This window comes from Hemitrygon akajei, chromosome 4, assembly GCF_048418815.1.
Source record: "Hemitrygon akajei chromosome 4, sHemAka1.3, whole genome shotgun sequence".
Classification (NCBI taxonomy): domain Eukaryota; kingdom Metazoa; phylum Chordata; class Chondrichthyes; order Myliobatiformes; family Dasyatidae; genus Hemitrygon; species Hemitrygon akajei.
The window spans coordinates 76,009,334-76,037,225 of NC_133127.1; the positions used below are offsets into that span (position 1 = coordinate 76,009,334).

At 38.5% G+C, this 27,892-nt stretch overlaps 1 protein-coding gene across 5 annotated transcripts in view; it reads right to left on the minus strand.

Annotated features, from left to right (window-relative positions):
• The window catches only part of LOC140726466 (arfaptin-1-like), a 136,059-nt gene that overhangs the window by 74,836 nt on the left and 33,331 nt on the right, over positions 1-27,892 (minus strand). For 3 of the 5 annotated variants that reach the window (XM_073042887.1, XM_073042885.1, XM_073042884.1), the window contains exon 3: positions 19,097-19,165. The exons of the other annotated variants lie outside the window; for them this stretch is intronic. In XM_073042887.1, the coding sequence (XP_072898988.1) occupies positions 19,097-19,165 (69 nt within the window). The remainder of the gene's footprint in view (positions 1-19,096; positions 19,166-27,892) is intronic. 5 annotated transcript variants of the gene reach the window in all.

The following is a 27,892-nucleotide window of genomic DNA, read 5'->3' on the forward strand; positions in this document are numbered from 1 at the left end:
ATCTTAGAAAGTAGCGCATCTTTGAAATTCTCTGGCCTGTGAGTGATGGAGGCCAGATCATTAGATACATTTAAGGTAAAGTCAGATAAATAATTTAACGATTCAATAATTTATATGTCTCCACCTTAAACTGGCACAGAAGAGTTAAGTCCAGCACAGATTAGCCATGATCAAACTGAACAATGGAACAGGCTTGAGAGGCCGACTCCCATCTTACATAATTGTAAAAGGGATATTATTTGACTGCAATATTCAATCACCTCTCAGGTCGACACAGCGACTCTAAGAAGGCATGTGAAAAGCAACAGGGAAAACAAGTGGGAACATGCATGAGTTTTGAGGACCGGTGTAGCACTTACTGCTACACTATTAATAAAAAAAAATTAGAGCTGGGGATTTTCCAGAGCTCGGAGTTCAATGGTGCCAAAGTTTTATAAGGAGTCTGTACGTCCTCCCCGTGGAATGCGTAGGCCTCCCCCAGGTGCTTGGGCTTCCACCCAGACTACAAAGGCATACCGGGTGGGTTGATTGGTCCTTGTAAATTGTCCCGTGATGAGGTTAGGGCTGATCAGGTTTGCTGGAGCGACATGGCTCAGAGGGTTGGAATTACCTATGCCATGCTGTAATTGCTAAATAAAAAAATAAAATAATGCATTCTGGTTTGTATTTACAATACCATACCAAATATTTTGTGGGTGTTTATTTAAACTCCATACATGTGATTGGTTATCAAGCTCGAATTTTAAAATTAATTTATAATTTCTGAACCTTCAACATATTTTATAACGTCTTAATGAATCTTATTGACTAGGCCAGAAACTGTCTGGTAACTTAGTCTCAGGCTACGTCCACACTAGACCGGATAATTTTGAAAATGCCGGTTTTACGTAAAAACGATAGGCGTCCACACCAAGCGTTTTTGAAAATACCTCCATGCACATTAAAATGGGCATTTGGGCAAATCTCCTCCTACTTGGCATGTGCAGGACAGACACCTCTACAGAAAACAAACGACATGTTTGGTGTTGAATCTCGTGTGAAAGTGCGCATTTGTGCAGTTACAGACTAGAAAAACTTAAAAGGAAATGCCAAATGACGGACAGCTGTTGGCTTTTGCGCAGGAGGACTTAAAACTAAAAGAACAAATATAGTCAGCCCTCCTTATCTGCGAATTCAACCAACCGCGAAGCACGAAAACCCAGAAGTGCTCTTCCAGCACTTGTTGTTCGAGCATGAGCAGACTTTTTTTTCTTGCCATTATTCCTTAAACAATGCAGTATAACAACTATTTTACATAGCATTTACATTGTATTAGGTATTATACGTAATCTAGAGATGATTTAAAGTATACGGAAAGATGTGTGTGGATTATCGTGGATCGGGATCGCAAAAATCGGAAGTTCTCTTACTAAGTAAGGCGGAACAGGTACATCTGGTATTATTTAGCATCAGTTAGTCAAACGTTTGTCTTAGCATACAGTATATATTTTACCTTTCTATGCATATAAAACACTTACGAACGTATGTTTCAGCGCCAGGCTCCAGTTTGATCCAGTGACAGACCGTTCCCAAGCGTGCTCTCCACCATGCCTGGTTGATGTGAAGGATCAAAAACCCCAAGCCCCAATAATTAAACCACTGCGTTGCTTAGTAATAATTGTAGCTTTCATCGGGGCAGAGCCTTTCTCACTTTATCCTTTAAATTTGTCCCGATCATTGACCAACGTAGCCTAATGCTTTTCCTATGACCAATGGCATTTCACCTCTTTCCGATAGCTTTATTATTTCCACTTTATTTTCAATCGTGATTATTTTCGTGAACAGAAACACTGCAGATTCAGATCTCTGTCGCCGGGTTCTAATGTCCATCGCACTGAGACAGGTTAAATAAGGTCTGGGGTTCCGCTGGCTCCTAAGGTCCACCACATTGAGACAGGTTGAATAAGGGACTTGAGCATCCGCGAGGGATCTCAGAACCAATCCCTCGCAGATAAGGAGGGCTGACTGTACTGGAGTGTATGGAGGCAACCGACAGGGAGTTCACGGACAGTATGACCTGGCTGACAACGAACATTGAAAAACTGACCAACTCTGTTGCATTAATAAAGCATCTTGTTAAAAGTATAAAACATGTCTGCATCAGTACTATCTTGTATTTCCATACAATGTTACATTAGGCTGTTACACATCTATTGTCAGAGAAGTACTTGCATAAATAGGTAAACTACCTTCATACAAGCAAGGACAGAGAACAGGGCAAAGTGAGTATACTTATTTATTCAGTAAGTTATGGGTCAAAGTATTTGGTGAGTACATTTCTAACTCTTCTGGCTTCAGTCTCGTTGCCATCTGTTCTGAAATTGTTGGGTTGCGTTCAAGAAAACAATGAAATGCCGCGCTGCCGTCACCATCTGTTCCGGCACATCACGACAGCATTTTTAGATTTCTCCGGTTACCCCGTCCACACTGATCCGGCCAATCCGGCGTTTTCAAATTTATACACTCTGGAGGGTGTTTTAGAAAAGCTCTGTTTTTGGGGGAGGAAAACACCATTTCAGTGTGGATGGAGAGTCAAAACGAAGAGAAAAAGTTCGGTTACGGATTTATCCAGTCTAGTGTAGACGTAGCCTCCTGCAGCAATGTCTGCTCAAAACCTTTTGTCCTCCCTTGCACAATCATTACAACTTCACTTGTGTGGCATCTCATGAATAAAGAACATGCAGAACTGCTAAACAATGATTTCGAAGGAAGTTAGTGCAACATAATTGAGGGTGCTCAGTCAAACTGTAAAGTTTAAATAGTTCATTGACCTTCAGTGAATCTCAAGATTAGATTACAGCATTCGCAAACAAATTTCTTCCTTGCACTACAGCCACAACTTCTTAAAGGTTATCAACACAAAGAGATAATAGAAAATGCAGCATTATAATACATGATAATAGGTAATTTACCCTTGTAACAAGCAGAAAAGTTTAAATTAAAACATTTTATTGCGGAAGTCGTTATTTTTCCAACCAAAGCACCAAGAGAAAAAATACATGTACCCTCTAAACCAAAAAGCTGTAATAAAAAGGTATAGCCAAGAGCTTCTGAGCACAAGGTTATTAGACTTTTTTTGTAGAATATTATATTGAACACAAAGGCACGTAGGATCTGAACTAAATTGTTTCCTCTTACGTTGAAAGAGGTAGGGGGTAAAGCATCCTGTTTATATACACAGCAGAGAACACTTGTACCCATTAACATCAGGATTACAAGGTCTCCACACCATCGTCAAAACCCCTCCTAAGACTATAACCTCGACACACCTACAAAAAGTACTCTCCTACGAGGCATTCTGTCAACGTTTTAAAGCCAACATTTTGTTTTCAAACTGCAGAAACTAATAAAAATGGAAGAAATGCAGCTGCCAGTTTGCCCAGAACAAGGCTGCATTAATAGCAATGCTGTAAATAATGACTACCGGTAATTGGTTTTAGCAATGTTTACTGAAGTAAAAGTATTACGCAGGACACAGAATTTTGCTTTTCCTCAGAACACTGATGGGATCTTTTACAGTCATCTGATAAAATAGTGGGGCCTGGGTTCAATACTTAATCAGAAATAGGGTATAATTAACAGAACTAATCATAGAGCAGAGAACTAGGCCCTTTGGCCCAAACCTTCCATTCTAACCTAAGCTAGTCCAATATTCCCACATTTGATCGATACCCCTCTAAACCTTTCCTATCCATTTACCTGTTTAAAAGCTTATGTTGGAATCAGCCTACATTTTTCTGCTCAACGCATTGGGCTAAGTCTGAGGCCGCACACCCAGGATGCAACAAAATCATTTTTTCCCCTAAATTCAAAAGGTAAAATTGAACAACTGCAATGCCAATGTCTCTCAAAAAGAAAGAAATGGTCATTTTTGGTGGAGGTAAGCAAGCCTGGATAGTCTGCTTTAAATACATGTAGACTGCAATTATTATTTTAAAAGGCTGTGAATGGAATTGAACTCTGGTCAATCTGAACATTCCCTATTCTGAATGGTGGCGTTCATTGAAATAGCAGCTGCAGATAGTTGGGCCACAGATATGGTTTTAAGAACTCAGATAGTGACCCTCTGGGACTGTGAGCATTAGTTCCCAACATATGAACAAATCGTTGCTGGAGTTAAGCCCAGCTAGTGAAAACTTCAGATTCCTTTTGGCTTAAATTTAACTTGATGCTGCATTGGGTAAAGAATAGCGCCTCGATGTCTCTCTTATCTCCATCCTGCCTTGGAGTAACTGAAAAATTGCACAATTATGAAAACAAGAATAAAGTCAAAACATTAAAAAAAACTTTCCACAATAATTTAAAATTATTACATTTCCGGAAAATTTAAAGCAGAAGAAAAATTGTGCATCAACAACCCGAGTTCAGATGCCTCAGTTTAAAAACCAACAAACCTCGGCACAGTACATTAAATGCATTCCTGTTTACCTTTTGCCATGACTGCTCGATTTAGAGTAATAAAATGCAACATTTCCCACCAGGCTGGCTCCCTTCTGTAAATGCCTTACAACGCAGTGTCAAATGCTTTTTTTTTACTACCCAGGGACCTGCGTCCAAGAACAAAATAATTGAAGGCCAAAAGTACTATAGCTTGTGGGAGCGAAGATGTTTCAAGGATTCCAGCAGAGATAAAGAAACGGCAAGGTTGTACCAGCGACAATTTACGGTACTCAAATACAGCACCTCAGTGAAGTGGACATTTGCAGAAATTAATCACAATATCTGCTCAAGCTATAGCGCCTACAAGAAGTATTCCCTCCCCCTTGGAAGTTTCACATTTTATTGTTCTACAGAATTGAATCACTGTGGATTTAATTGGGCTTTTTTTGACACTGATCAACAGAAAAAGCCTCTTTCATGTCAAAATTAAAAACAGATCTTTACAAAGTGATCCAATTACAGATATAAAACACAAAATAACTGATTGCTAAGTAGTTACCCCCTTTAATATGACACACCAAATCATCACTAGTGTAGCCAATTGGTTTTAGAAGTCACATAATAGGTGCCCTAGCTATTTATAAACCTGTGTGTAGTCAAGTAGTTCAATTGACTGTAGTAAAAAATACACCTGTATTTGGATGGTCCAACTACAGGTGAGTCAGTAACCTGTCGAAAACACCATGAAGACAAAAGAACACTCCAAGCAACTCCGCAAAACCTGAGTGACCGTGCAAAGAGAACAAGTGAGGGAAGCCACCAAGAGACCTATGACAACTTTGGAGGAGTTACAAGCATTAGTGGCTGAGATGGGAGAGACTGTGCATACAACAACTGGTGCCGGGTGCTTCACCAGTCACAGCTTTATGGGAAAGTGGCAAAGAAAAAGCCACTGTTGAAAAAAAATCTCACATGTAATCTTGGCTAGAGTTTTCCAGAAGGTATGTGGGAGACTCTGAAGTCAGCTGAAAGGTTCTATGGTCTAATGAAATCAAAATTCAGCTTTTTGGGCACCAGGCTAAATGTTATGTTTGGCATAATCCAAACATCATGCACCAAAAACACACCATCCCTGTCGTGAAGCATGGTGGTGGCCACATCATGTGGGGATGCTTCACTGCAGCAGGGCCTGGAAGACTTGTGAAGGTAGAGGGTAAAATGAATGCAGCAAAATACAGGGAAATCCTGGAGGAAAACCTGATGCAGTCTGCAAGAGAACTGTGACTTGGGAGATTTGTTTTCCAGCAAGACAATGATCCCAAGCATAAAGCCCAAGGTACACTTAAAAACAACAAAGTTAATGTCCCAGAGTGGCCGAGTCAGAGTCCAGACCTCAATCAAATTGAGAATTTGTGGCTGGACTTGAAAAGGGCTGTTCACTCATGATCCCCATGCAATTTGACAGAGCTTGAGCCATTTTGTAAAGAAGAATGGGGAAAAATTGCAGTGAAAAGCTGATATAGAGACCTATCCACACCTGTAATCAAGGCTGTAACTGCTGCCAAAGGTGCATCTACTAAATGCTGACTTGAAGGGATGAGTAATTATGCAATAAATTGTTTTGTGTTTAATAATTTAATAAATTTTGTTTTCACTTTGACACAAAAGAGTCTTTTCTGATGAGCAGTGTCAAAAGAAGCCAAATTAAATCCACTGTAATTCAATGTTGTAAAACAATAGTTTTAGTAGTAGTTGAAGTTCCAAACAGCCCAACATTTCAGCAGCTTTTCAATTTAATTATTTGCACCCATGGCTTAACTCAATGTAGGCATTCTTCTTGCTGTGTCAAATGGGTGCGAATTGAAATCAAACCTGGCTATCATTTAAATTCAGTACTGAGAAGTATTATGGTGTTGGAGGTTCCATATTTTGTTTGAGCTAAGTGTTAAACTGTTATGGGTGCTATTTCTTCAATGATCTTAAACTGTCTGTCATTCTAGATCCCATTACACTATTAAAAAAAGCTGGGGAATTCACAGGCCAACTTGTATTGGATGATATCCCGAACAGATAATCTGGTCAGATCCTACTGCGGGACACTGCTGTCTTTTAAAATTGGCTGCTGTATTTTCCTGAATGACAAATATACCAAAACAAATATTTTGTCATCTTGAAGCTATGAAAAGTTTAATTGAACTTATCTTGCTCAGAAATGCTCAAGGTCTGGGATACCTGGCTGGAGAAGCAGGAGCTTTGAAGTACTGGTCTTGCTGACAGGTGCTCACATCATCCTCATAACTACCAACTCAGCAGTGGAGCATAATACGCAATTGCCCATGATGTGGTCAATAATCCAATCAAATAATTAGGACTGAGTGTGTTCTTCTATTTTAGTGGAGCAGGACTATAAAAATTAAGTGCAAAGTTCTTATTCATTGTTAAGTTTATTTGCATTTTATTGAATGCTTGTTAGACTTCATAAACATTTATTCAAATGTGTTGTATTGACAATTTTTTTGATGGATTCAGAATGCTTCTAAGTTTCAGAAACAGTGTTTTGAAAGCTGCCTTAATCAGTGGGTATGCAACCAATGTTTTCTCAGCAGTTTTGTTGATTGGACCTGACTAGTATAGGTGGAGAAACCTGAGAAAGCCCTGCACTGCCCGGGTGCTTAACATCAAAGTTTCAGCAAGCTTTGCATAGGAAGTTAGTTCTTAAGTAGGGATTTGCAACAGGTAAATGGGAATTTAACGTGGTCAGCAGCAATTTTTTTTTCGGATGTAACTTTTACGTTTAATAACATCTAAGGGTTCTTTTGTGTAATCAACCTATTTAAAAACTATTGGCAAGGTTTAGTTAATTTTTAGCTGGTGGGATGAAAGACCACTGCAGTTATGGCTTGCTGACATACAGACTGGAAGCTCAAGTTCAACTGCTCAGTAAATTGTGAAACCATTCAATAAATCTAGAGCTGTGCCATTAACAAATGGAAATGAAGCAAATAAAACAGCTGAACACAAAATGCCTTAGCTCAGTTTTATGCTTCAAAGGGAATCCTGCCACTCCACTCTGAACGTCAATCATGATTCATTCAATGTTTTTAGTGCATTCTAAAGTGGGCAATAAACTCAGGCTTGCATGATTCATCAAAGACTTTCAAAAATTAAAATTTAAACATTTTTAAAGCATCAGGTTTAAGTAGTAGCCTGTAAATTTTTAGTTATCATCACATCCATCCTATAATTGATGAATTTTTCTTATTCCTAAAGAAACATCCGAGCCTGAACCGTCGACTGTTTATTCATTTCCATTGATGCTGCTTGGCCTGCTCAGTTTCTCCAGGATTTTGTGTGTTGCTTTATTCCTTTCATGGTCTCTGCTGTCCAACCAGAACTTTGCTAGAATTTGTTGGCATGCCATGAGGGCTTCATGCTCTGGTTCCCTACTCCAAGGCCATTTTGACCCAAAAGATTACATAGCATATTCACCAAAGCAGATATTGCTTTTGCTTCATTCCAATCTTCACTTATTGTCAAAAGGTGGTTTTCAGGATGCTGCCAGTACCATTTTGAAGGTTTTCCTTTAAAAAAAATATTGCTCTACATAATACAAAAGTTGAACTGTAAACATTTCAATGAACACGCATGATAGAAACAGGTCATTCAGCCTATCTTCAAAAGGGTGTGTATTCAATTCAGTGATGGGGGTGAGTGAAGTTATATCCACTTTGGTTCAGAAGCCCGTTAGTTCAGAGATAATAACTGTATCTGAACCTGGTGTGGGAACTACGGCTCTCGTATCTCCTTGCTGCTGCCAATCAGGAAAAAGTGAAGATCACCCGGATGGCTGGGGGACAGGGGGCACTTTCCTGTGACAGTGCTCCTTGCACATGTGCCCAGTGGTGGGGAGGGCTTTACCTATGATGGGACTTGCTGGATCTCCTCCTTTTTGGAGGCTTTACCTATGATGGGACTTGCTGGATCTCCTCCTTTTTGGAGGCTTTACCTATGATGGGACTTGCTGGATCTCCTCCTTTTTGGAGGCTTTTCCATTCAAGGGCTTTGTTGTTTCCTGACCAGGCAGTGATGTGACCATGTGATAAACTGAGTAAAAAATCTTTTTTTATTTAACCTAGCAGTAACCATTTTATAACCATAGCCCTATGTATAATTTCTCTCACAATTCTGACCAATGCATTCATTTTAGGTTACTTCCAGGTTTTCCTATAATTAAAGATAAAAGGCCAATTAACTTCTTACATAATTTTGCTAAGCTTCAAATTTGCTTTTGTATCTGTTTACCTGTAATGCCTTGCATCATTTCACAATTATCCATTGTTTTTAAATGTTTGGTCCACAACTCCCAACATTTTCAGGTATTCCTTGGTCTTACTTTAAATCCCTGTTTGCTCTTGCATGCAAATTCTGATGTGGAATTGCGCTGCCAAATCAAGAATATTAATTTACAAATAATGATCTGCTTCCGGAATCTGAATAATGATCATTTACCCTCTCCACTCTGCTTTCTATTGAGCTAATTTGCTATCCTTACAGATTACAGGCAGTCCCCAGGTCATGAACGAGTTCCATTCCTGAGTCTGTCTTTAAGTTGGATTTGTACACAAGTAGGAACAAGTACATCCGGTATTATGTAGCGTCAGTTAGTCAAACGTTTGTCTTAGTATATAGTATATATTTTACCTTTCTATGCATATAAAATACTTAAGAAACGTATGTATTCCGATAATTAAACCACTGCGCTGCTTAGTAATAATTGTAGTTCTCAACGGGGCAGGGCCTTCACATGCTCCATTATTCTCACTTTATCTTTTAAAATTGTTCCAATCGTTGACCGACTGTAGCCTAGCACTTTTCCAATGACATTTCACCTCTTTCCAAACGCTTTATTATTTCCGCTTTATTTTCAATCGCGATCGCTTCCTGTCAATGGAACAGAAACACTGCGGGCGGTGGGTCCCGAACTCCACTGGCTCCCGAGGTCCACTGGGTCCTAAGGACCACCGCATTGAATTCCCCGAGTCCGAAAGTCCACCGCATTGAGACAGGTTAAATGGGACAAGTGGGGGCTGTGCTGGGTTTGGGTATTTGATCCTCCACAATATTCCGCGTGGGAATTTAAATTGGACGTGGCAGTGGTTTTTTTTAAGGGGTCGAGTTGCGAGCTCAACATCAACCCGGCATGGATGGTAATGGGAGTCACTGGATCGACATCAACCTGGCACAGGAGCAGTCTGTCACTGGATCGAACTCGGGAAACTCTGTTCTCAATCCCCAGACTGATCTCACTGCGCCACCAGCCAACCGGAACGGGGGAGGGGGGCGGGGTCAGGGTGAATCTTGCTAAGAAAAATTTAAGCCAAATACAAAGTTACACACTCATAGTGTCAACGGCAATGACTTAAAATGGCAGACGGCATCACGATCTGACTTAAAATGGTGGACAGCATTCTACTTCCTCTGTTCGTAAGTACGAGTTGTCCATAAGTCGGACATTCGTAACTCGGGGACTATAGGTACTCCCCCCCCCCACCCCCCCAATCAGATCCACAGGTGCCTCTCATTAGTTGATGTGGCACTTTCTGGCATTGTGAATATTCAAGTATTGACATTCACTAATCTCGTTATTTTTACTTTAAAAAATCTGTTCTGAAAATCTAGCCTAGATTTAAGAATCCACGATAAGTGCATATGCCCTCAATCATTCTGTGAGATTGATTCTAGGACCTTTACAGTGACCTACATGGTCAACTAATCTTTCGTCCGACTTTGATACACGTTTCATTTCGCAAAATTCATCAGCTGCTTATTCATGGATGCAGTGCTTTACTTACTTTTAGTTTTGCTGATTTGTTTTTGTTTTACTTCTAAATTCTGAGTGAGAATAGAGCCCTGTATGAACTACAAGAATTCTAAAACTTTTTCTCCTTTCATTTCATCTTCCTGCCATATACTTTGGGGTGCGGGGGGAGGAGGCAGAAAGTATTCTTGAACTATTCCATGATTGAGAAAGGATCTAGTGCTTTCCTGACATACATGATGAATGAACTTTTCTCAGGCTTCCAGCCGGGTAAAGTTATCAATTATAACCAATATCTGTACCCAGCTGGAAGCCTGAGAAAAGTGTATTCATCCCAGGATTGCTTTACCATTCCTGCTATTCACTTGCTGGATTACTCCTTCCATTATTTGGTGGAGTCCATACATTGCCACTAATTGAAAAAGCACTAACAATCAGTAAAGTGTAAATCAATAACTTGCTACCACATTATTAATTTTAAATCTTATTTACACCTTTATTTACCTCTATTATTAAGTGCTTCACATTACATAGTACAGATTTTCATTAGAATAGTGAAGAGTGCAATTAACAGCCAATGTTCACAACAAAAAAATTTACATCTGGAGTGAATTATAGGCAATTTAAACCATTAGTCAAACTTCTTTGATAAATTACAGTCATAGAAATGCTTCCTCCTCCATCTATTAGTCTATGACTAATCTTTATTTCACCATATATCATGGATATTCCAGCCTTTAATCTGCTGAGTCATCACCAACTATCTTAACTCCATAGGTCGCATTTTTCATTAATTATTCAGCTCAAAGTCCCATGCTCATCAAGTGCTTCATTTTCTTGAAAACCATAATGAAAATAAATTACACCCGGAGCATTATGCTTATTAGCTCCCCAAGGATTAATTGAAACTTAGATCTAAGATGCAGCTACTGCAAGGCTAATACTGAAGGGAGAAAGAGTGATGAGGAGAGTGTGAAGAGAGGGAATCAGAATGACAGTGAACAGTTTAGTGTAAATAATTTTTTCAAATTTTTTTGCATATAATTATGTCAATTGGCACCATTTCTTTAGTAACTTCATTCTATACCTTCCCGATTTGCAATCTTACATTTCCTGCAGGTTAATGACACTTCTCATAAACCAATATATGGCTGCACAGCTCTCTGCCTCTAGTGTGGCATTATCAAAGTTAAGGACACAACCTAGTTCTGCTCCTTATTGCTTTATATTAAAATAACGCACCTACCTTGAGGATCTCACCTGGTCCCTCAACATTACCTCTTTGTCGAGAAAGCACAGCAATTTATGAACTAGGTGAAAGATCACATAAAGTTCTTGCATGGCAGCTAAAAACAGACCAGACTTCTAAAACAATAAATGCAATTCGAACAAGAGTAAATAAAATTACTTATAAACCTTTAGAAATTAATGAAGCTTTTAAGAATTTTTACTCTGAATTGTACAAATCAGAATCACAAAGTGACAATGTCAAGATAGAAAGGTTTCTATCACAAATAACTCTTCCAAAATTAAATACGGAAGAACAGAAGGGATTAGATATGCCTTTTACATTGAAAGAGGTCGAAGAAGCCCTAGGATCACTTCAAAGTAATAAATCTCCAGGAGAAGATGGTTTTCCGCCTGAATTCTATAAAAAGTTTAAAGATTTATTAATTCCTCCTCTTATGGAGTTAATACGCCAAGCGGAAAGAACGCATAAACTTCCAGAATCCTTTTCGACAGCCATTTTAATAGTATTGCCAAAAAAAGATAGAGATCCTTTAAAGCCATCATCATATAGACCGATTTCTTTATTAAATACTGATTATAAAATAATAGCAAAAATCTTATCTAATAGATTATCTAAATGCTTACCAAAATTAGTACATATGGATCAAACAGGATTTATTAAAAATAGACAATCAGCAGATAATGTAACTCGCTTATTTAGTATAATTCATTTAGCACAGAAGAGGGAGGAAATGAGCGTGGCAGTTGCTTTAGATGCAGAAAAAGCATTTGATAGATTGGAGTGGGATTTTTTATTTAAGGTATTGGAAAAATACGGACTAGGAGTATCCTTTATAAAATGGATTAAAACCTTAAATACTAATCCCAAAGCTAAAGTAGTGACAAATGGTCAAATTTCAACACCATTTCAGTTAACAAGGTCAACTAGGCAAGGTTGTCCATTATCACCTGCTTTATTTGTGTTGGCGATAGAGCCATTAGCTGAATTGATCAGAATGGACCCAGATATTAAGGGTTTTAGAGTTAACCAAGAAGAATACAAGATCAACTTATTTGCTGATGATGTTCTACTTTATCTAACAAACCCATTGCAATCGTTGCGTAAATTATCCTATAGATTAGAAGAATATGGGAAAGTATCAGGTTACAAAATAAATTGGGACAAAAGTGAAATTTTACCTCTTACTAAAGGAGACTATAATCAATGTCGATCAATAACCCAGTTTAGATGGCCGGCAAATGGTATAAAATATTTAGGTATAAGAGTCGATAATGATATAAAGAACATATACAAATTAAATTATTTACCACTATTGGAAAAAATTCAAGAAGATCTTGATAAATGGATGGTATTACCAATAACATTAGTAGGTAGAGTAAATACCATAAAAATGAATATATTCCCTAGATTACAATACTTATTTCAATCACTACCAATACAATTACCCCAGAAGTTTTTTCAAGAGCTGAATAAATATGTGAGGAAGTTTCTTTGGAAAGGTAAGATGTCAAGAATATCGTTGGAAAAATTGACATGGAAATTTGAGCTAGGAGGGTTACAACTTCCAAATTTTAAGAATTATTATAAAGCAAATCAACTTAGATTTATTGCATCCTTTTTTGAGAAAGACAAACCGGCGTGGATCAGAATAGAACTAGATAAAATAGGAGAAAACATACCAGAAGACTTTATATATAAATGGGAATCTAAATGGATACGGGAAAAGAAAGAATCTCCTATATTAAAACATTTGATTGATTTATGGAATAAGATAAATGTTGACGATGAGACAAAGAAATCCTTATTAGCAAAGAGATCTTTAATCCAAAATAGACTTATTCCTTTTACAATGGATAATCAACTTTTATATAATTGGTTTCAAAAAGGGATTAGATATATAGGAGATTGTTTTGAAGGAGGTATATTAATGTCATTTGATCAATTAAAGAATAAATATAAAGTATCAAACAACACTCTTTTTTTGTTACTTTCAACTAAGGGCTTATTTAAGAGAAAAGCTAGGTCAAACAATGTTACTACCGAAACCCAATGAAATAGAAACTTTAATTCAAAAAGGAAAGATTAAAAAATTTATCTCTTGTATGTATAATTTGATTCAAAAACAGGCAATTAAACAAGGAGTCCATAAGTCAAGACAAAAATGGGAAAGTGATTTGAATATCAAAATTGAAGAAAAAAACTGGTCAAGACTATGTCTTGAGAGTATGACAAATACAATAAACGTTCGATTAAGATTAGTGCAATACAATTTTTTACATCAACTATATATTACACCACAAAAAATAAACAAATTAAATCCAAATCTATCTGATCAGTGTTTTCGATGTAACCAAGAAATTGGTACTTTTTTACATTCTACTTGGTCTTGCTCTAAAATTCAACCTTTTTGGACAAATTTAAGAGTTTTACTGGAACAAATTATTGGAATACAACTTCCACACAACCCAATATTACTTTTACTAGGTGATATTGAAGGGATAAAACCGATATCCAAATTGAATAAATATCAGAAAGAATTTATAAAAATTGCATTGGCAGTAGCCAAAAAAGCTATTGCAGTGACTTGGAAATCGGATACATATCTAAGTATAGATCGTTGGAAGAACGAAATTTATGGCTGTATTCCACTTGAAAAAATCACTTACAATTTAAGAGATAAATATGAAACATTTTTGAAAATTTGGCGCCCTTATTTACAAAAGACAGGATTAAATATATAGGTGCTCCGAAGATGAAATAATTGGTTACTTGGGGAAAGAAATAAATGCATACACTAAAGTTATTACGAACTCCGTGGAGCGTGTGGGGACCCTCCAATATCCAGGCATTCCTTTTTTTTTCTCTCTTTCTTTTTTTTTTAGGGATGTTAGGGGGGAGGGGTTAAGGGGAGGGGGGCTGGGTAACATTTTTTTTTCTCATACACTTTTATTCTGTAACTATTTGAAAACAATAAAAAAAGTTAAAAAAAAAGAAAGCACAGCAATGTCTCCCCTTCCTGAGGGGACTAAAATGAGTGCGTTCCCTCCTCCTACCCCCATTATAACCAATTTGTACAGAAACACTATCCAGACTATCCTGGCTAGTTGCATCACCATCTAGTACAGGAATTGCAAGAAATCTGACCACAAGTCCCTGCAAAGGATTGCGAGGACTGCTGAGATTATCAACAGGGTCTCTCTTGCACCCTTCTGAGATATTTATCAGGAACACTGTGCATTCAGAGGCCTCAGCGTTGTCAATGATTCCTCACATCTGTCCAACAATCTCTCTGACCCCCTACCATCAGGCAAGAAGGTACTGTGGCTTAAGGACGAGAACTCTTAGGATGGGAAGCAGCTTCTTTCCTCAGACCGTAAGACTACTTAACTCCTTGCCATCACCAGGTCTCATCACGTGTGATCTGTCAGTAGAATTATACTGTTTGGTGCTTAACTTGTATCGTATATGCACCTTATCATTTGTTAATTTATTTGTGATAATATTACTTAATGCATTATGTGTCTAAGTTATATGCATGGTATTATGCACCTTGGTCTAGAGGAATGTAGTTTCGTTTGGCGGTGTGCATCTGTACAATTGAATGACGATAACTTGAATTTGCACTTCAAGCTCAAAAGTAAAAATTCAATCACTTACTGTATCACATAATTGAGACAAGCAAAAAAAATTAGAAAAGATAACCTCCCTATTGATTCTAGTTTTCAATATTCTTTAACATTCCAAACCAGAATGCAGTTTCTTAGTGGCAGAACCTGAAACTGGGTAAAACTTTGCTGATTGAGTCAACCATCAAAGCTAGGACCTTAAAAATCTCCACAGATATTACAAATCAAGTTAATAAAGTATCCATGAAAATTTATCTATAACTTTCTTGAATTTTGAATTTGTTGAAAAGGATCTACCGGTAGTATTTTCCTGGCGTATATGACGAATAAGCTCTTCTCCGGCTTCTAACTGGGTACAAGTATTGATTATAACTGAAATTTTGATGACAAACGCTGCCATTTTCCCAGAGAAATCAACAGTAGAACACTACATTGGCAATGGCTGTAGGATTGACTTCCATGGTGCAAAACTACTGAGCTGTGCCAATGGCTTTTGGGACCGCCTGGAAAAGAAAGCCATTGAAATAAAACTAGAGGAAACAAATTTTAACAAAGATGAAGGTCTCGCTCGAAGAACTGGAATTTGATTGTAGACTAGCTGGGAGAGTGGAAAACTGATTGGATGAGGACTAACCAATCAGGAGGGATGGAATACAAGAGTATAAATCACTCTAGTCTAGACTTGCTCAGGCATCATCCCTGAAGAAGATGGCAGAGTTTGTCATCGAAATGGTTATAATTGATACCTGTAGCTGGCTGGAAGTCCGAGAAGAGTTTATTCGTTAACTCTTATTTTCTACACAACTATCAACTACTCAATATCATTTCCAGGCCTTCCTCATTACCATAATTCTCAAGATTCTGGAAATCCAGAGTTAACATACACAAACTGTTGGAGGAACTCAGCATCTATGCAGAGGAATAAAGAGTCAATGTTTCTGGCCGAGATTGGAAAGCAAGAGGGAAGAAGCCGGAATAAGGTAGGGGGAGGGAAAGGAATACAACCTGGAAGGTAATAGGAAGCCAGGTGAGAAGGAAGGTAGCTGTGTGAGGGAGGGAGGATGAAAAAAGCAGCTGGAAGGCGATAAGTGGAAAAGTTAAAGGGTTAAGAAGAAAGAATCTAACAGAAGATGAGAGTGAACTGTGGGAGGAAAGTGAAGGGGTATTAGGCAGGTGAGGAGAAGTGGGGAGACAGAATGGTGAGTGGAAAAGGAGAAGAGGGAGAAAAAGGGAGAAATTACTGAAAAATGCAGAAATCAATGCTTATGCTGTCAAGCTCGAGGCTACTCAAATGGAATAGGAAGTGTTGCTCCTCCAACCTGAGTGTGGCCTCATCGGGGCAGTAGAGGCAGCCATTGACAGGCACGTCTGAATGTGAATGGGGAGCAGAATTAAAATTTGTCACTCCACTGAGAAATCCTCCCTTTTGCAGACAGAGTGAAGGTGCTCGACAAAGATCTAGGTCTGGTCTGACCAATCTGGAGGAGGTCACAATGGAAACACTGGATACAGAAGATAAGACCTGCGGGTAGTGTGTTGCATCACCCGGAAAGGCTGTTTAGGGCCCTGATTGAGCGAGGTGGTAAATGGACAGATATACCACTTATTCTGCTTGCAGGGAGAAGTGCAAGATGGGGGATCAGTGGGGAGGAAATGGACAAGGGAATCACGCAGAGAGCAAACCCTGCAGAAACCGGAAGGTGGGGTGGGGGGGGGGGGGCTTGGGAGGTAAAGAAGTGTTTGGTGATAGGGTCCTGTTGAAGATGGCAGAATTGCTGGTTAAGAACAATGTACTGGGTGCAAAGGCTCATGGGATGGGAGCCAAGGACAAGAACAACTCTATCTCTGTTAAGGCAGCAGGAAAATGGGGTTAGATGAGATATCCCTCTAAGGTCACCTTTTAGCTTCCTACACTCCAAGGAAAACTGTCCCAGGGTCTCCAATCTCTCCTTAAACCACAAGGCGAATCGTTTTAGCACGTTCTCACACATAATCACATCCTTCCCAGAGTGTGGTAACCAGAACTGCACACAATATTCCAAATGCAATCTCACCAACATCTTGTACTGCTCTACCATGGCATCTCAACTTTTGTACTTTATGTCTTGATACCATAGATCATCTTCATCACCCTGTTTACCTGCATCACCACCTTCAGTGAACTACGTACAGCTAGGTCTCAATAATTTATTTTACTTAGTTAGAGATACAGAGTGAAACAGGCCCTTCCAGCCCACTGGGGTGCACTACTCAGCAACCCCCGATTTAAACCTAACCTAATCTCGGGACAATTTACAATGACCAATTAGCTTACTAACCAGTCTGTCTTTGGACTGTGGGAGGAAACCGAAGCACCTGGAGAAAACTCACACATCCCACAGAGAGGACAGACTCACTCCTTACAGATAATGTCAGAATTGAACTCCAAACTCCGGCACCCCGAGTTGTTATACAGGTTTCCCCCACTATCCGAAGGTAGACCGTTCCTATGAAACCGTTTGTAAGCCGAAATGTCGTAAAGCAAAGAAGCAATTACCATTAATTTATATGGGGAAATTTTTTTCAGTGTTCCCAGACCCAGAAAATAACCTACCAAATCATACCAAATAACACATAAAACCTAAAATAACACGAACATATAGTAAAAGCAGGAATGATGATAAATATACAGCCTATATAAGGTAGAAATATTGTATGTATGGTGTAGTTTCAATTATCAGAATCGGGAAGAGCGAGCCAAAATCGATTTGGAGAGAAAAAAATTGGCATGTACACGCCTACGCACGTACACACATGCGCACGCAACTACCCACACAAGTCTTCACGGTCATGGTAGTCTTTCTCGGGGTAAACACACGTATAAAGCGAACATCTTTTTTCGTAAAAGCGAAAATCCTCTTTGGTTAACGAAAACAGGTACTAATGTAGGTCTTTCGTAACAGCGAGCTGTCGTAAAGCGAACGTTCGGGGGGGGGGGGGGGGGCACCTGTAGTGTCACGTGAACCGCTATGCTACCGTGGTGCCCCAATAACATAATGTATGTTCTGTCCTGGTTTAACTTCACAAAATCCCTCACCTTCCATCAGTCAGTTCTTTGCATACTTTCCCAAATGATCTAGATCCTTTTTGGAATTGCAGATAACTTAACTTACTGTCCATTATGCCACCAGATGTGGAGTCATCCCCACAATAACTAATCATGTCACATACATTCTCATCCAAGTTATCAATATATAGGTCAAAATACATGAGAGTGGACTTCCGGTAAGATGGCGATTGTTTAGCTGCTCCAAACTTTTGTTCCGTTACTGTCGCTACCTTTGCACTAAATGTCTCCATTTTTTAAACCTTAGTTAGGAATTATTTTGGTATCTCTTACTTGCCTGTGAATATATCTAACTTACAATGTCTAGCAAGAATTCTAAATCCTGGAGAAAAGAAGCCGTGACCCCGTCGGACAAAACTATGGTGGCGCTTGGAAAGCTCCGAGACGAAATCTTAAAGGAATTTAAAACCGCTGTCAAACAGTTAGAAGGCAAACTGGATCGGATCAACGAGAAAGTGGACAAACATGCTGAACACTTATCTCGCATCGATTCGACTTCTGAAGATTTAGAAAGTCGTGTTCGAAAATACATGAGAGTAAAAGAGTACAGTGAGGGAATTAGAAAGTACCATACAAGTTACTAGTCACGGCTTTACCAACTATCCTTCAGTGAGATACAGAAAAAACACTAATTCACTCTCCTCTGGTTTATGGGTTAACATTGTTAACCTAGAGAGGAAGTCTGCACTATTATTCAGCTAGAAGCAAAAAAACTGCAGAGCTGGCAAGACTTTACATCACGACTTAGTCAGTGATAGCTGTAAGCATGTTGTTTGCCAGGGTCTGAGTAAGAATTCATCTAATGATAGGGAACATACTAAAGTAACTAGAAAACTATCACTGCATTTAAAACGCTGCTCTTGTGAACCACTTACTTCTCCGTTACTAGTGACTGAAATTTCAGCTGCAAAATCTCCAGCAGGTACTTCTGCCATTACAGGCTCCTTTAAAAAAAAACAAACAAATTAGTTTTTTAAAAAACCTTCAGACAAGCTGGCTTTGTGCACTTAAAGGTTGACCTGGCAACGTACAATTTTCAACACAAATACCTTTGTGCAGTACTATCAAAGCATAACATGTAAAATCCAGAACTTAAAACTCAAATGTGATGGGAATCGGTTTCAACATTTGTTATTTTAATCAACAGTATCCAACAATTAAATATATCACTTTCTGCTGAAATAGGATGATCTCACTGAAACGTAAAACTTTGAGGAGACCAATAGGACAGATGTCAAGATGTTTCCACTAGTGGATGGATCTTGAACACGAGAACATAGTTACAAGATTAAGGCTGGTTATTTAAAACCAAGGTGCACAGGATGGTCAATCTCTGGACTGTTCTATTCCATGAGGTTGTGGAAGGTCAATCACTGGGGGCATTTAAAAAGGAAGGTGGTGCATTTTTGAAATGTCATGGAACAGAAATACTGTAGAAGCAAAGCCTTGGACTGATCAATCATACTCATACTGAACAGCAGTGCAGACTTGGGGAATCAGTTTCCTCCTGCTACTCCTATTTTCTTCTGTTAATGATCAGATATCAAGAAAAGGAATAGGCAATCAGCAGAGACTATGTTGTTTTGATGGCCTTGCCAGCAGTCGCCATGTACCAAAAGAAAATAATAAGCACATTAATACCTACAACGTGCAAAATGGTTATGCACACAAGTTTAATTGCACACTACCTTCATTTTTGATATGCTTTCTTTTAACCTTGCTTCTTCACCACCTCCTACATCTCTCTGCCTACACTCATCCCCCGCCATGTTTTCTTCTCTCAATGGCTTTCTGTTTGCTTTCAAAAATCAACTTCAAATGCAAATCTGAAGTAGGTGGAGAAAAAAGAAACTGCCTCCTTTCCTGTCACATTATGTCAGTCTTTTCCCACCCTTAAACTTCATCTTACTTCTCCTTTCACCTCTTTACAGCTCTGCCTTAAGATTCTTTAAACTATTTCTTTCCTGCTTTACAATTTCTCCTAATACAATCTCCTTTGGTTCAACTTGCATTTTTAGTATATGGTCTCAGAAATTTCAAACACTTATTTGCCTTGACTGTCGTACAAATACACAGTTGTGAATTTACACATTAGAAATTGGACCAGAAAATGTTGGCACTGACCATGAAAATAAGTAGAGAAGAGAAATCAGCTTTGTGTTTAGATTTACTACTATTAGCATGAACAACATATAATATCCCCCTTTCAACATAATTTATATCCTGAAATCGATAAAACAAAAATATACTATACATGAGCTAAGGGGAAAGGAGCTTACAAGAATGCCATTACAAGTTTGAGTTAGGTCAGCATTCCCTTTAATGAAATTATTCACAAATGTACCTTGAAATGCTAACTTGCACACTAACAGGTTTGATGAAAAACTAACGTATTTTAATTGTTTTTCAACGTATTTACGTTTATTGAAATAAACGTATTTCAATTGAAGAGATCTTTAAAAATCAAGGATAATGAAAAACCATAGCCGAAACCATTATTGCTTGGAAACTAGGTTTACATGAATAAGTAACAAGATGTTTTTAAATGCTGCTCAAGACAACATCATGGTCCTAACTACAAACGTTTGTAAATAGTATACTTTTCTTTTCAATTTATTCTGAAAATTTTTGAACAAAATCAAGTAAAGCCAGTCCAATCAATCCTTTCTTTTGAGCAAGACATTTTAAATTTAGAAACATGCCCTTTCTCCATTGCATTGCATTTTAAGTCAGTTACCTCATTGACCCAGATCTATCATGTGCAGGTGGTTTTAACTTGAATAAATAGAAGTAAAGAGTTTAAAATCAAAATATTTCCAATCAAAAAAATCTAGATAGCTGGTTGGAACTAAAATAAAATGCAGAAGATATACCTGTAATACCACAGAATTGTATGTAGTAAAGAAAGTAATAATTTAAAACAAAAGTGTATATAGTTTATATATGGTTATTCATATTCATCACTTTTTTTTGCTTTAGCAACTGATCGAATATACTACTTGCACTATCAAGTGCCCCAAGTCACTTGTCATTTCCACAATCCCAGTAATTAACTGGGGAGGTGGCTAAAATCCCATCAACGAAATGGGGACCCAGACATTCCAACAACTAAATGATAGAGAGATAAGATAGTTTCATAATCTTGGTAATGCTCAGGACATGAAGGGCATTAATTTCATCACTGCATCCAATGTACACACAAAGAACTGAAGGAACTCAACTGGTCAGAGGGCATTGATGAAGGAAAATGGATAGTTAACATTTCAGGACAAGACCCTTAATCCGGAAATGAGGGATTTTGACCAGAGACACCAACTGCACAAATTTCCTCTTTCACTGTTGCACGTCCCTTTGAGTTCCTCCAGCGCTTTAGATGGTGCACTGGATTCCAGCATTTGCACTCGTGTCTCCATTGTACACCCTACACTTGTCTCTTGAGCACACTAATTTTAAACTCTTCTATTCTAAGCCCTGGAATTTCCTGCTTAAAACACTTCACCCCTTTCTTCATTTGCCTCTATTTCTCAAATTTTAATTAACAGTATTTGTGCAAAACATTTTAAAATTTTATTTCATGATGGTAACAATCCAAGTACAAGCTGATGTTGTGTGCATATGCATTTTTTGCGTGTACTATTAAATGCAAAGAAAAGGCAGATTAGTAAGTGCTAAAATCTGTGGAAAGACTGGAATACTTGTATAAGAAGCTTGAGAGTTATAGCACCCAACGGCAATTCCTTTGCTTGCATCTTCAGAAACAGCTCTATTTCCATCTGTAATATCTTTATTTTTCCCTTTCAGGTTCTTTTGAAGACCCTGACATGCTGACTACGGTTCTTTGCAGGAATGGGACCCGCTCTCGGGGTTTCACATCTGGCCATTGTTTGGCGCGCCAAGGGCTCAGCCTAAGAGCTCGGCTCGCCTTTGGGGGCCCGGGCTCTTGTTGCTCTGGAGACGGGGGGTGATGATCGGAGGTTGGTGCCTCTGCAGGAGATCAGTGTGTCGTTGGAGACGGAAGATCTCTGGCTGTGTGCCCAAAAACCGTGATCTTTGAGCACAGAGCTCGGAAAAAGCAATGCAACGGAGTTTTAACATCGTAAACCAGCAAGTTGTATGTTATGTCTCCCCTCTCACTGTGAAAAGGAGACACCTCTTTTTCCCTTATTAGGGAGAGAGAGAGCCTGTGGTATGTCGAATGCCGGATGAACAATGTAGTATTTGGGGTACTGCAAGTTTGTCTCTTTGTTATTGCCTTGCTCGTGTTCGAGTGCTCAGTGGTGGGTGCTGATGGTTTTTTTTAACTGATTTGGGGGTGGGGGAGGGCAAGATGGGATTGTTGCTGGCTGCAGCTTACACGCAGGAGGGAGGGGAGCTGGGGGGGGACTTTGGGGTTCTAATATTTAACTGTCGTCCACTCTTTGGGGGCACTCTTCTGTTTTCATGGATGGTTGTGAAGAAAAAGAATTTCAGGATGTATATCGTATACACTTCTCTGACATTAAATGTACCTTTGAAGGAAGAGGTGACCTTTCAAAGGAAGGGTAAGCAAAGCACTAATTTTGTTTCCCCCACAGCTACTACCCAAACTGCTGAGAACTTTAAACATTTTGTGCTTTTTAAAAAAAACCCTGCAGTAATCCTCTTTAATAAGGCAGATTTATGCAAGAATTGTGGATCAGTTCATAGTCCATTTGGATCCAAAAGGTAGAAGGTGGAATTGGTACAAATAAATTACAATATTATACAGTATTACTGAGTTGATATACTACTGTGCAAGATAATGAACCTTTTACTCTTCTGAATTAGTACTTCCTTCAGGGGCCATTTATATAAGAAGCTAGTATATTACACCCATTGTTTGGGCAATACAAAGTTTAATTTCAATTTTACTTAAAGTACATTTTGTGGACAATAATTTCCAGATAAAATTTCACCAGATGTAAAATTGGATTTTGCACTTGCATGCTCTTCAACCTGCACTCACCAAATGAGGTCATTATTGGCTTAACACACATTTTTACCTGTACCAGTCTAAAGCTCCGCACTACAGCTGCTATGAAACATGCTTGTAGAATTAGTAGAACACTGAATTAACTTTTTTTACTTCATTTACAATTTTAAAAGGACACAGCTGGTTTGACCAGACACCTTCAGTCATAATTGTAATCCACTGAAACAGCTTCCTAAATCCACAGTCTGCCTCAACTGACATGGAGACACTCATTCAATAGGAGCCACAATGGTAACATCACCAACTAGTGACTTTGGATGTGCTAGGTACCTTGTTAGTGGAGGTTAAGACATTACCAAGTGAAGAGGCACCACATTCCATAATCAGCAGTGTATTCAAAGGGATCAGGTTTTCCCAAGGATGCCTTCATCTAGCTACATGGCAGTCAGTGAAAAAAAAGATTTACCCACACTCTCAAAGCTAAACTTCCCTTCCATGGAGATCAAAGCCATTTTGACTTTCAGCTTCCATTCCTCAGAATCTTTGAACAATCACAGCGTAACTCAATTGTATATTTGATTTGCTACTCACCACTGAAGGAAAGACTTGCCCAGAAAATGTATTCACAAAGTAATTATTTTGACTTCAGGAAGTATTTAGTATCTCAAGACAGCGGGACCTGCCGGCATTGCTGTCTTCCCATAAGTACAGGCAACCATTAGTGTACCCATTAGTGGCTCCCCAAAGTAACGAATGTTTTCTATATCTTCAATGTTGTGGACAATTAGAAAAAAATACCATCTGTTGAATGCCATGCTTCTGGGAAACAGAATTCCTTCAATGAGGCAGTGTTTGCTGCAACTCAATGACCATGATTGTTCAGAGGGTGAGATCCTTCACTAGCTCTTCAGAACACTATGAAGGATCTCACCCTCTTAACATTATTGTCCTCTCCAATATGAGTGAAGGTATGAGGTCGCACAGGTAAAAAAATCTCTCATTCCACATTAAAATAATCCGAGCTGGACATGTTAATGGCTTTCTACAATCACTGTATCTTCAGATGAGTGCCACCTGATTTAAGGACTCCCATAAAAATAAGATTTGCTGTGAAGATGCTGTAAATGTAAACGATGGCCTTGACAAAGATAGGGATCTAAAGATTGTTTTAAAACCGCTCCACTGAGTAAGGATTCTCACTTCTGGAGAAGAATGCTCCAGCTATCCCATGACAGACTCTCACAATGCCTCATGGACAACCACATAGTCTACCCAACTCCAATCACCCTTGTCATACTAACTGGAACTTGCAACTCCCTTTGAGTGATTGTGCACACTATCACCTTTTCTCTGCAGACCGAGTACAGTGTTGCTGTAAGGTTGACAGCCCTGTGTGAATATTAGCCAGCTCTGTAAGGAAGGAGGCAGCAATAGACAAGGTCCTATTAGGAATTACATAAACAATATTTTCATGCTCTTTACTGTGTATATGCACTTTAACATTCAAAATGGATTTTCGCTTATTTCATAACTTCTGCAAGTCTGACTGAATATTGGAACAATACACCAGCATTTTAGCATGCACAAAACGAAGGGGCAAACCAATCACTGGACAAAAGTTTATTGAAATATTTCAACAAGAGATAGGGAGGGCACATGAGAAAGAGCACCAATGACTTAAACCTAACTAAAACTAACAAACCAGGAAGTAAAAGAACATCTGTGGTTTGTGCCTGAAAGTTACAATGGAGAAAGAACAGATAAGTGACTTTGAGACAGAAGACAACACATTGCTAAACTAATCGAAGTTAAATAGGAAGAGATACATGAAGATTTACACTCAGTGATCACTTTATCAGGCACACCTTCCTAAAACTGGGTAGGACGCACCCTCTCCCCCCCTTTACCCTCAGAACACCTGAATTCTTCACAGCATGGATTCAACAAGGTGCTGGAAACATTCTTTAAAGATTCTGGTCCATGGAGAGATGATAGCAGCACCACACCATTACACCACCTGGCAAGATAACACAAAGCAAAATGGATCCATGGCCTCCTGCTGTTTAACAACTGAACCTCTTGATCATGTCTGCATGCTTTTTCCATTGAGCTACTACCACACGATTGGCTGGTTAGATTTTTCATTAATAGGCAGGTGTGCCTAGTAAAGTGGCCACTGAGTGAGCATTAAACATTATATTAGAGAATTCATCTTGAAACAAGTTAAATTGTCAAGTATGAAAATGGCTGTCATGGACATAACAATTACAGAAAAGCAACTGAGCTCATCATACATCAATGCAAAAATCAATCCAAAATTTGTCTTTGTCCAGTTTAAATTGATGGCATTTTATGCCAGGCTTGCAATTTAACAAATCAAATTTTCTGTACTTCCTTTCTCCATGTAATTCTGTACAGTTCTGCAGGTTCATGACACAAATGGATTTTATCAAGATTCTATTTTTTGTTCATAATCAAGACAGAGGTATCCTCAATTGCTTTCTAGTCTTTTTCCAGGAACAATGTCCATAACTAGATACAGTACCCAAGGCACCTCTGGAAAGAATGGTTTGAGCACAACCTCTTACAATTTGTAATGTTGTGCTGACAGTCACAAAGTACATAATATCCTAAACTATACAAAAGGAGGAAATAGGGATAACTGTCTAAATCAGCAGAGGAATGCCAAAATGATTAGCAGTATTTGGGGAAAAAAACCCAAAAATGTCAACAAACCATTTGTGCGCATCAGGAAGTAAAGAAATAGAGAGAAAATGTGTTTGTTGTGGCATGAGGAAGACAATTACTGAGGTTAAGGACAATATTAAATGACCAAACCCTCTACAAAACTGACTAGAACCCAATGAAGTAATTTTTAAGTCTTTTTAGATGTTCTGAGATTAAATCCTTCATATAAATCAAATTCCTTCTTTAACTGTTTGCTTCTGGACAATGTTTACCGGCAAAGTTGACAGAAACAGGCAATATTCCTCAAAACAGTAAGGTAGAGTAGCACAGAGAAAGGAGATCAATAAAAACCTAGCTCATCTTCTGCTGGACTACCTTCTTCAATTCCACACAAAGATTTCAGACTGGGTGTGAAAAAGGTGATTAATAAATGAACCTAAACATTGACAAATAAAACAAGTTTGAATGAATAAACAGAGTGAATGGTTACGGTTTGAAAAACAAGACACCATTGGTAGAGACAATAATGGAGGTAAATTGCTCAAAAGTGAAATCCATTAAGAGCCTAAAAGTAAATAATTTGCAAGATTATAGATTGGGTAGGGAATTGGAGCAAAATCAATTCCTCCCAAAAAGAGCTGGTGCAGACTTGATGGACCAAATGGTCTCAAGTATTCTCATCATTCAATAGTTCTCCTGTAATCTTATTACACAAATAAGAGACAAACATTTACTTGTTTCTATAAATGTTTAACATGTACTCTTGCCACCTCTGAAGGAGATCCAAATTAGGTTGTTCCAGTATGAATTGACTTGAGGTGACTCAATCCAATTTTGTTTGGAGGTAGAAGTTTGTTATCACATCAGTATAGAATCAAATCCAGTACTGTCTGAAGAGTAAACTAATTTACAATGATCCACACTCAAAGACAAAGAAATGTTTTAAGTTTGGAGATCCTCATGGGTATCTTTTTTAAAAACAAGAAAACGTCCACAAAATAAATCCTCCAAACACTGACAGAATTGAATGTAACTACTGAAAATTACAGTAGTGGCAATGAATGCTTTTGTTAGCCACATAATATCCATTCGATATTACCATATTTCAGGTAATGCTACACCATGGGATAAAACATATGATTGTGGAGATCCACAATGTGCTCGTTTAAAAATCCATTTCACTTTGAAAAATACTTCACTAGGGAAGTGTGATTAAGTCTTTTTGAAAGCTGTTAAAATAGCCACAAGTGAAATGCTCAATACTTAGATTCATCTGACTCGAAGGCCATTAAAAGGCACTGGACACAATTGGCTTTGGTATTTCCCACAGTACAAAAATCCATGTAATACAAAATGCCATTGTACTCTAATACAACCAAAGACACACACACAACTTGGTGAGAAGTATTTGGAACACTGGCCTCTCATCCTTTCACTCCTTCAGAGTAGAATCTCCCTACCAAAGGAAAGATGTACTACTGATGTTACTAGAAGCATTCTAAAACTGCTGATCAATAGTGAACGGCAGGCATAGTGTGTACTACACTATAAAACCTAGGATTGCAGATGGCCACAATTCTGTAAAACTCTGATAATCTGGCACCCTTCAAATTGCGGTAATACTAGAATGATTGGTTTTTCAGACTTCTGGATTTCACTCATAAAACCCCCAAACAACTTTTAATTGACACTTTAAAAAAAAATGTTAGCTGGTGGACAATACGTTTGTTCAATGAACCTGCTGAGTTCTGAGAGATCCTGGGAATCAAAACCCAGTGAGTTCAAAGGGATTGTGGGGAGTGAAGCCCAGTGTGTTTGAAAGGAATGTGGTGTCGGGTCTCTGAGTTTAGAGACAGTGTGGGAAATGGGATCCAAGTTTAAAGTGAGCCTGGGAATCTATGCCTCACTAAGTCTAAAAGCCAGATGTCAAACCATTGGGATGGTGCATTATCAGAGGTGTACAGTATACACAGTTTAGCACAGCAAAGTAGACAAAGGATTTAGGATTAGGGATCAAAGTCTGAAAATAGAA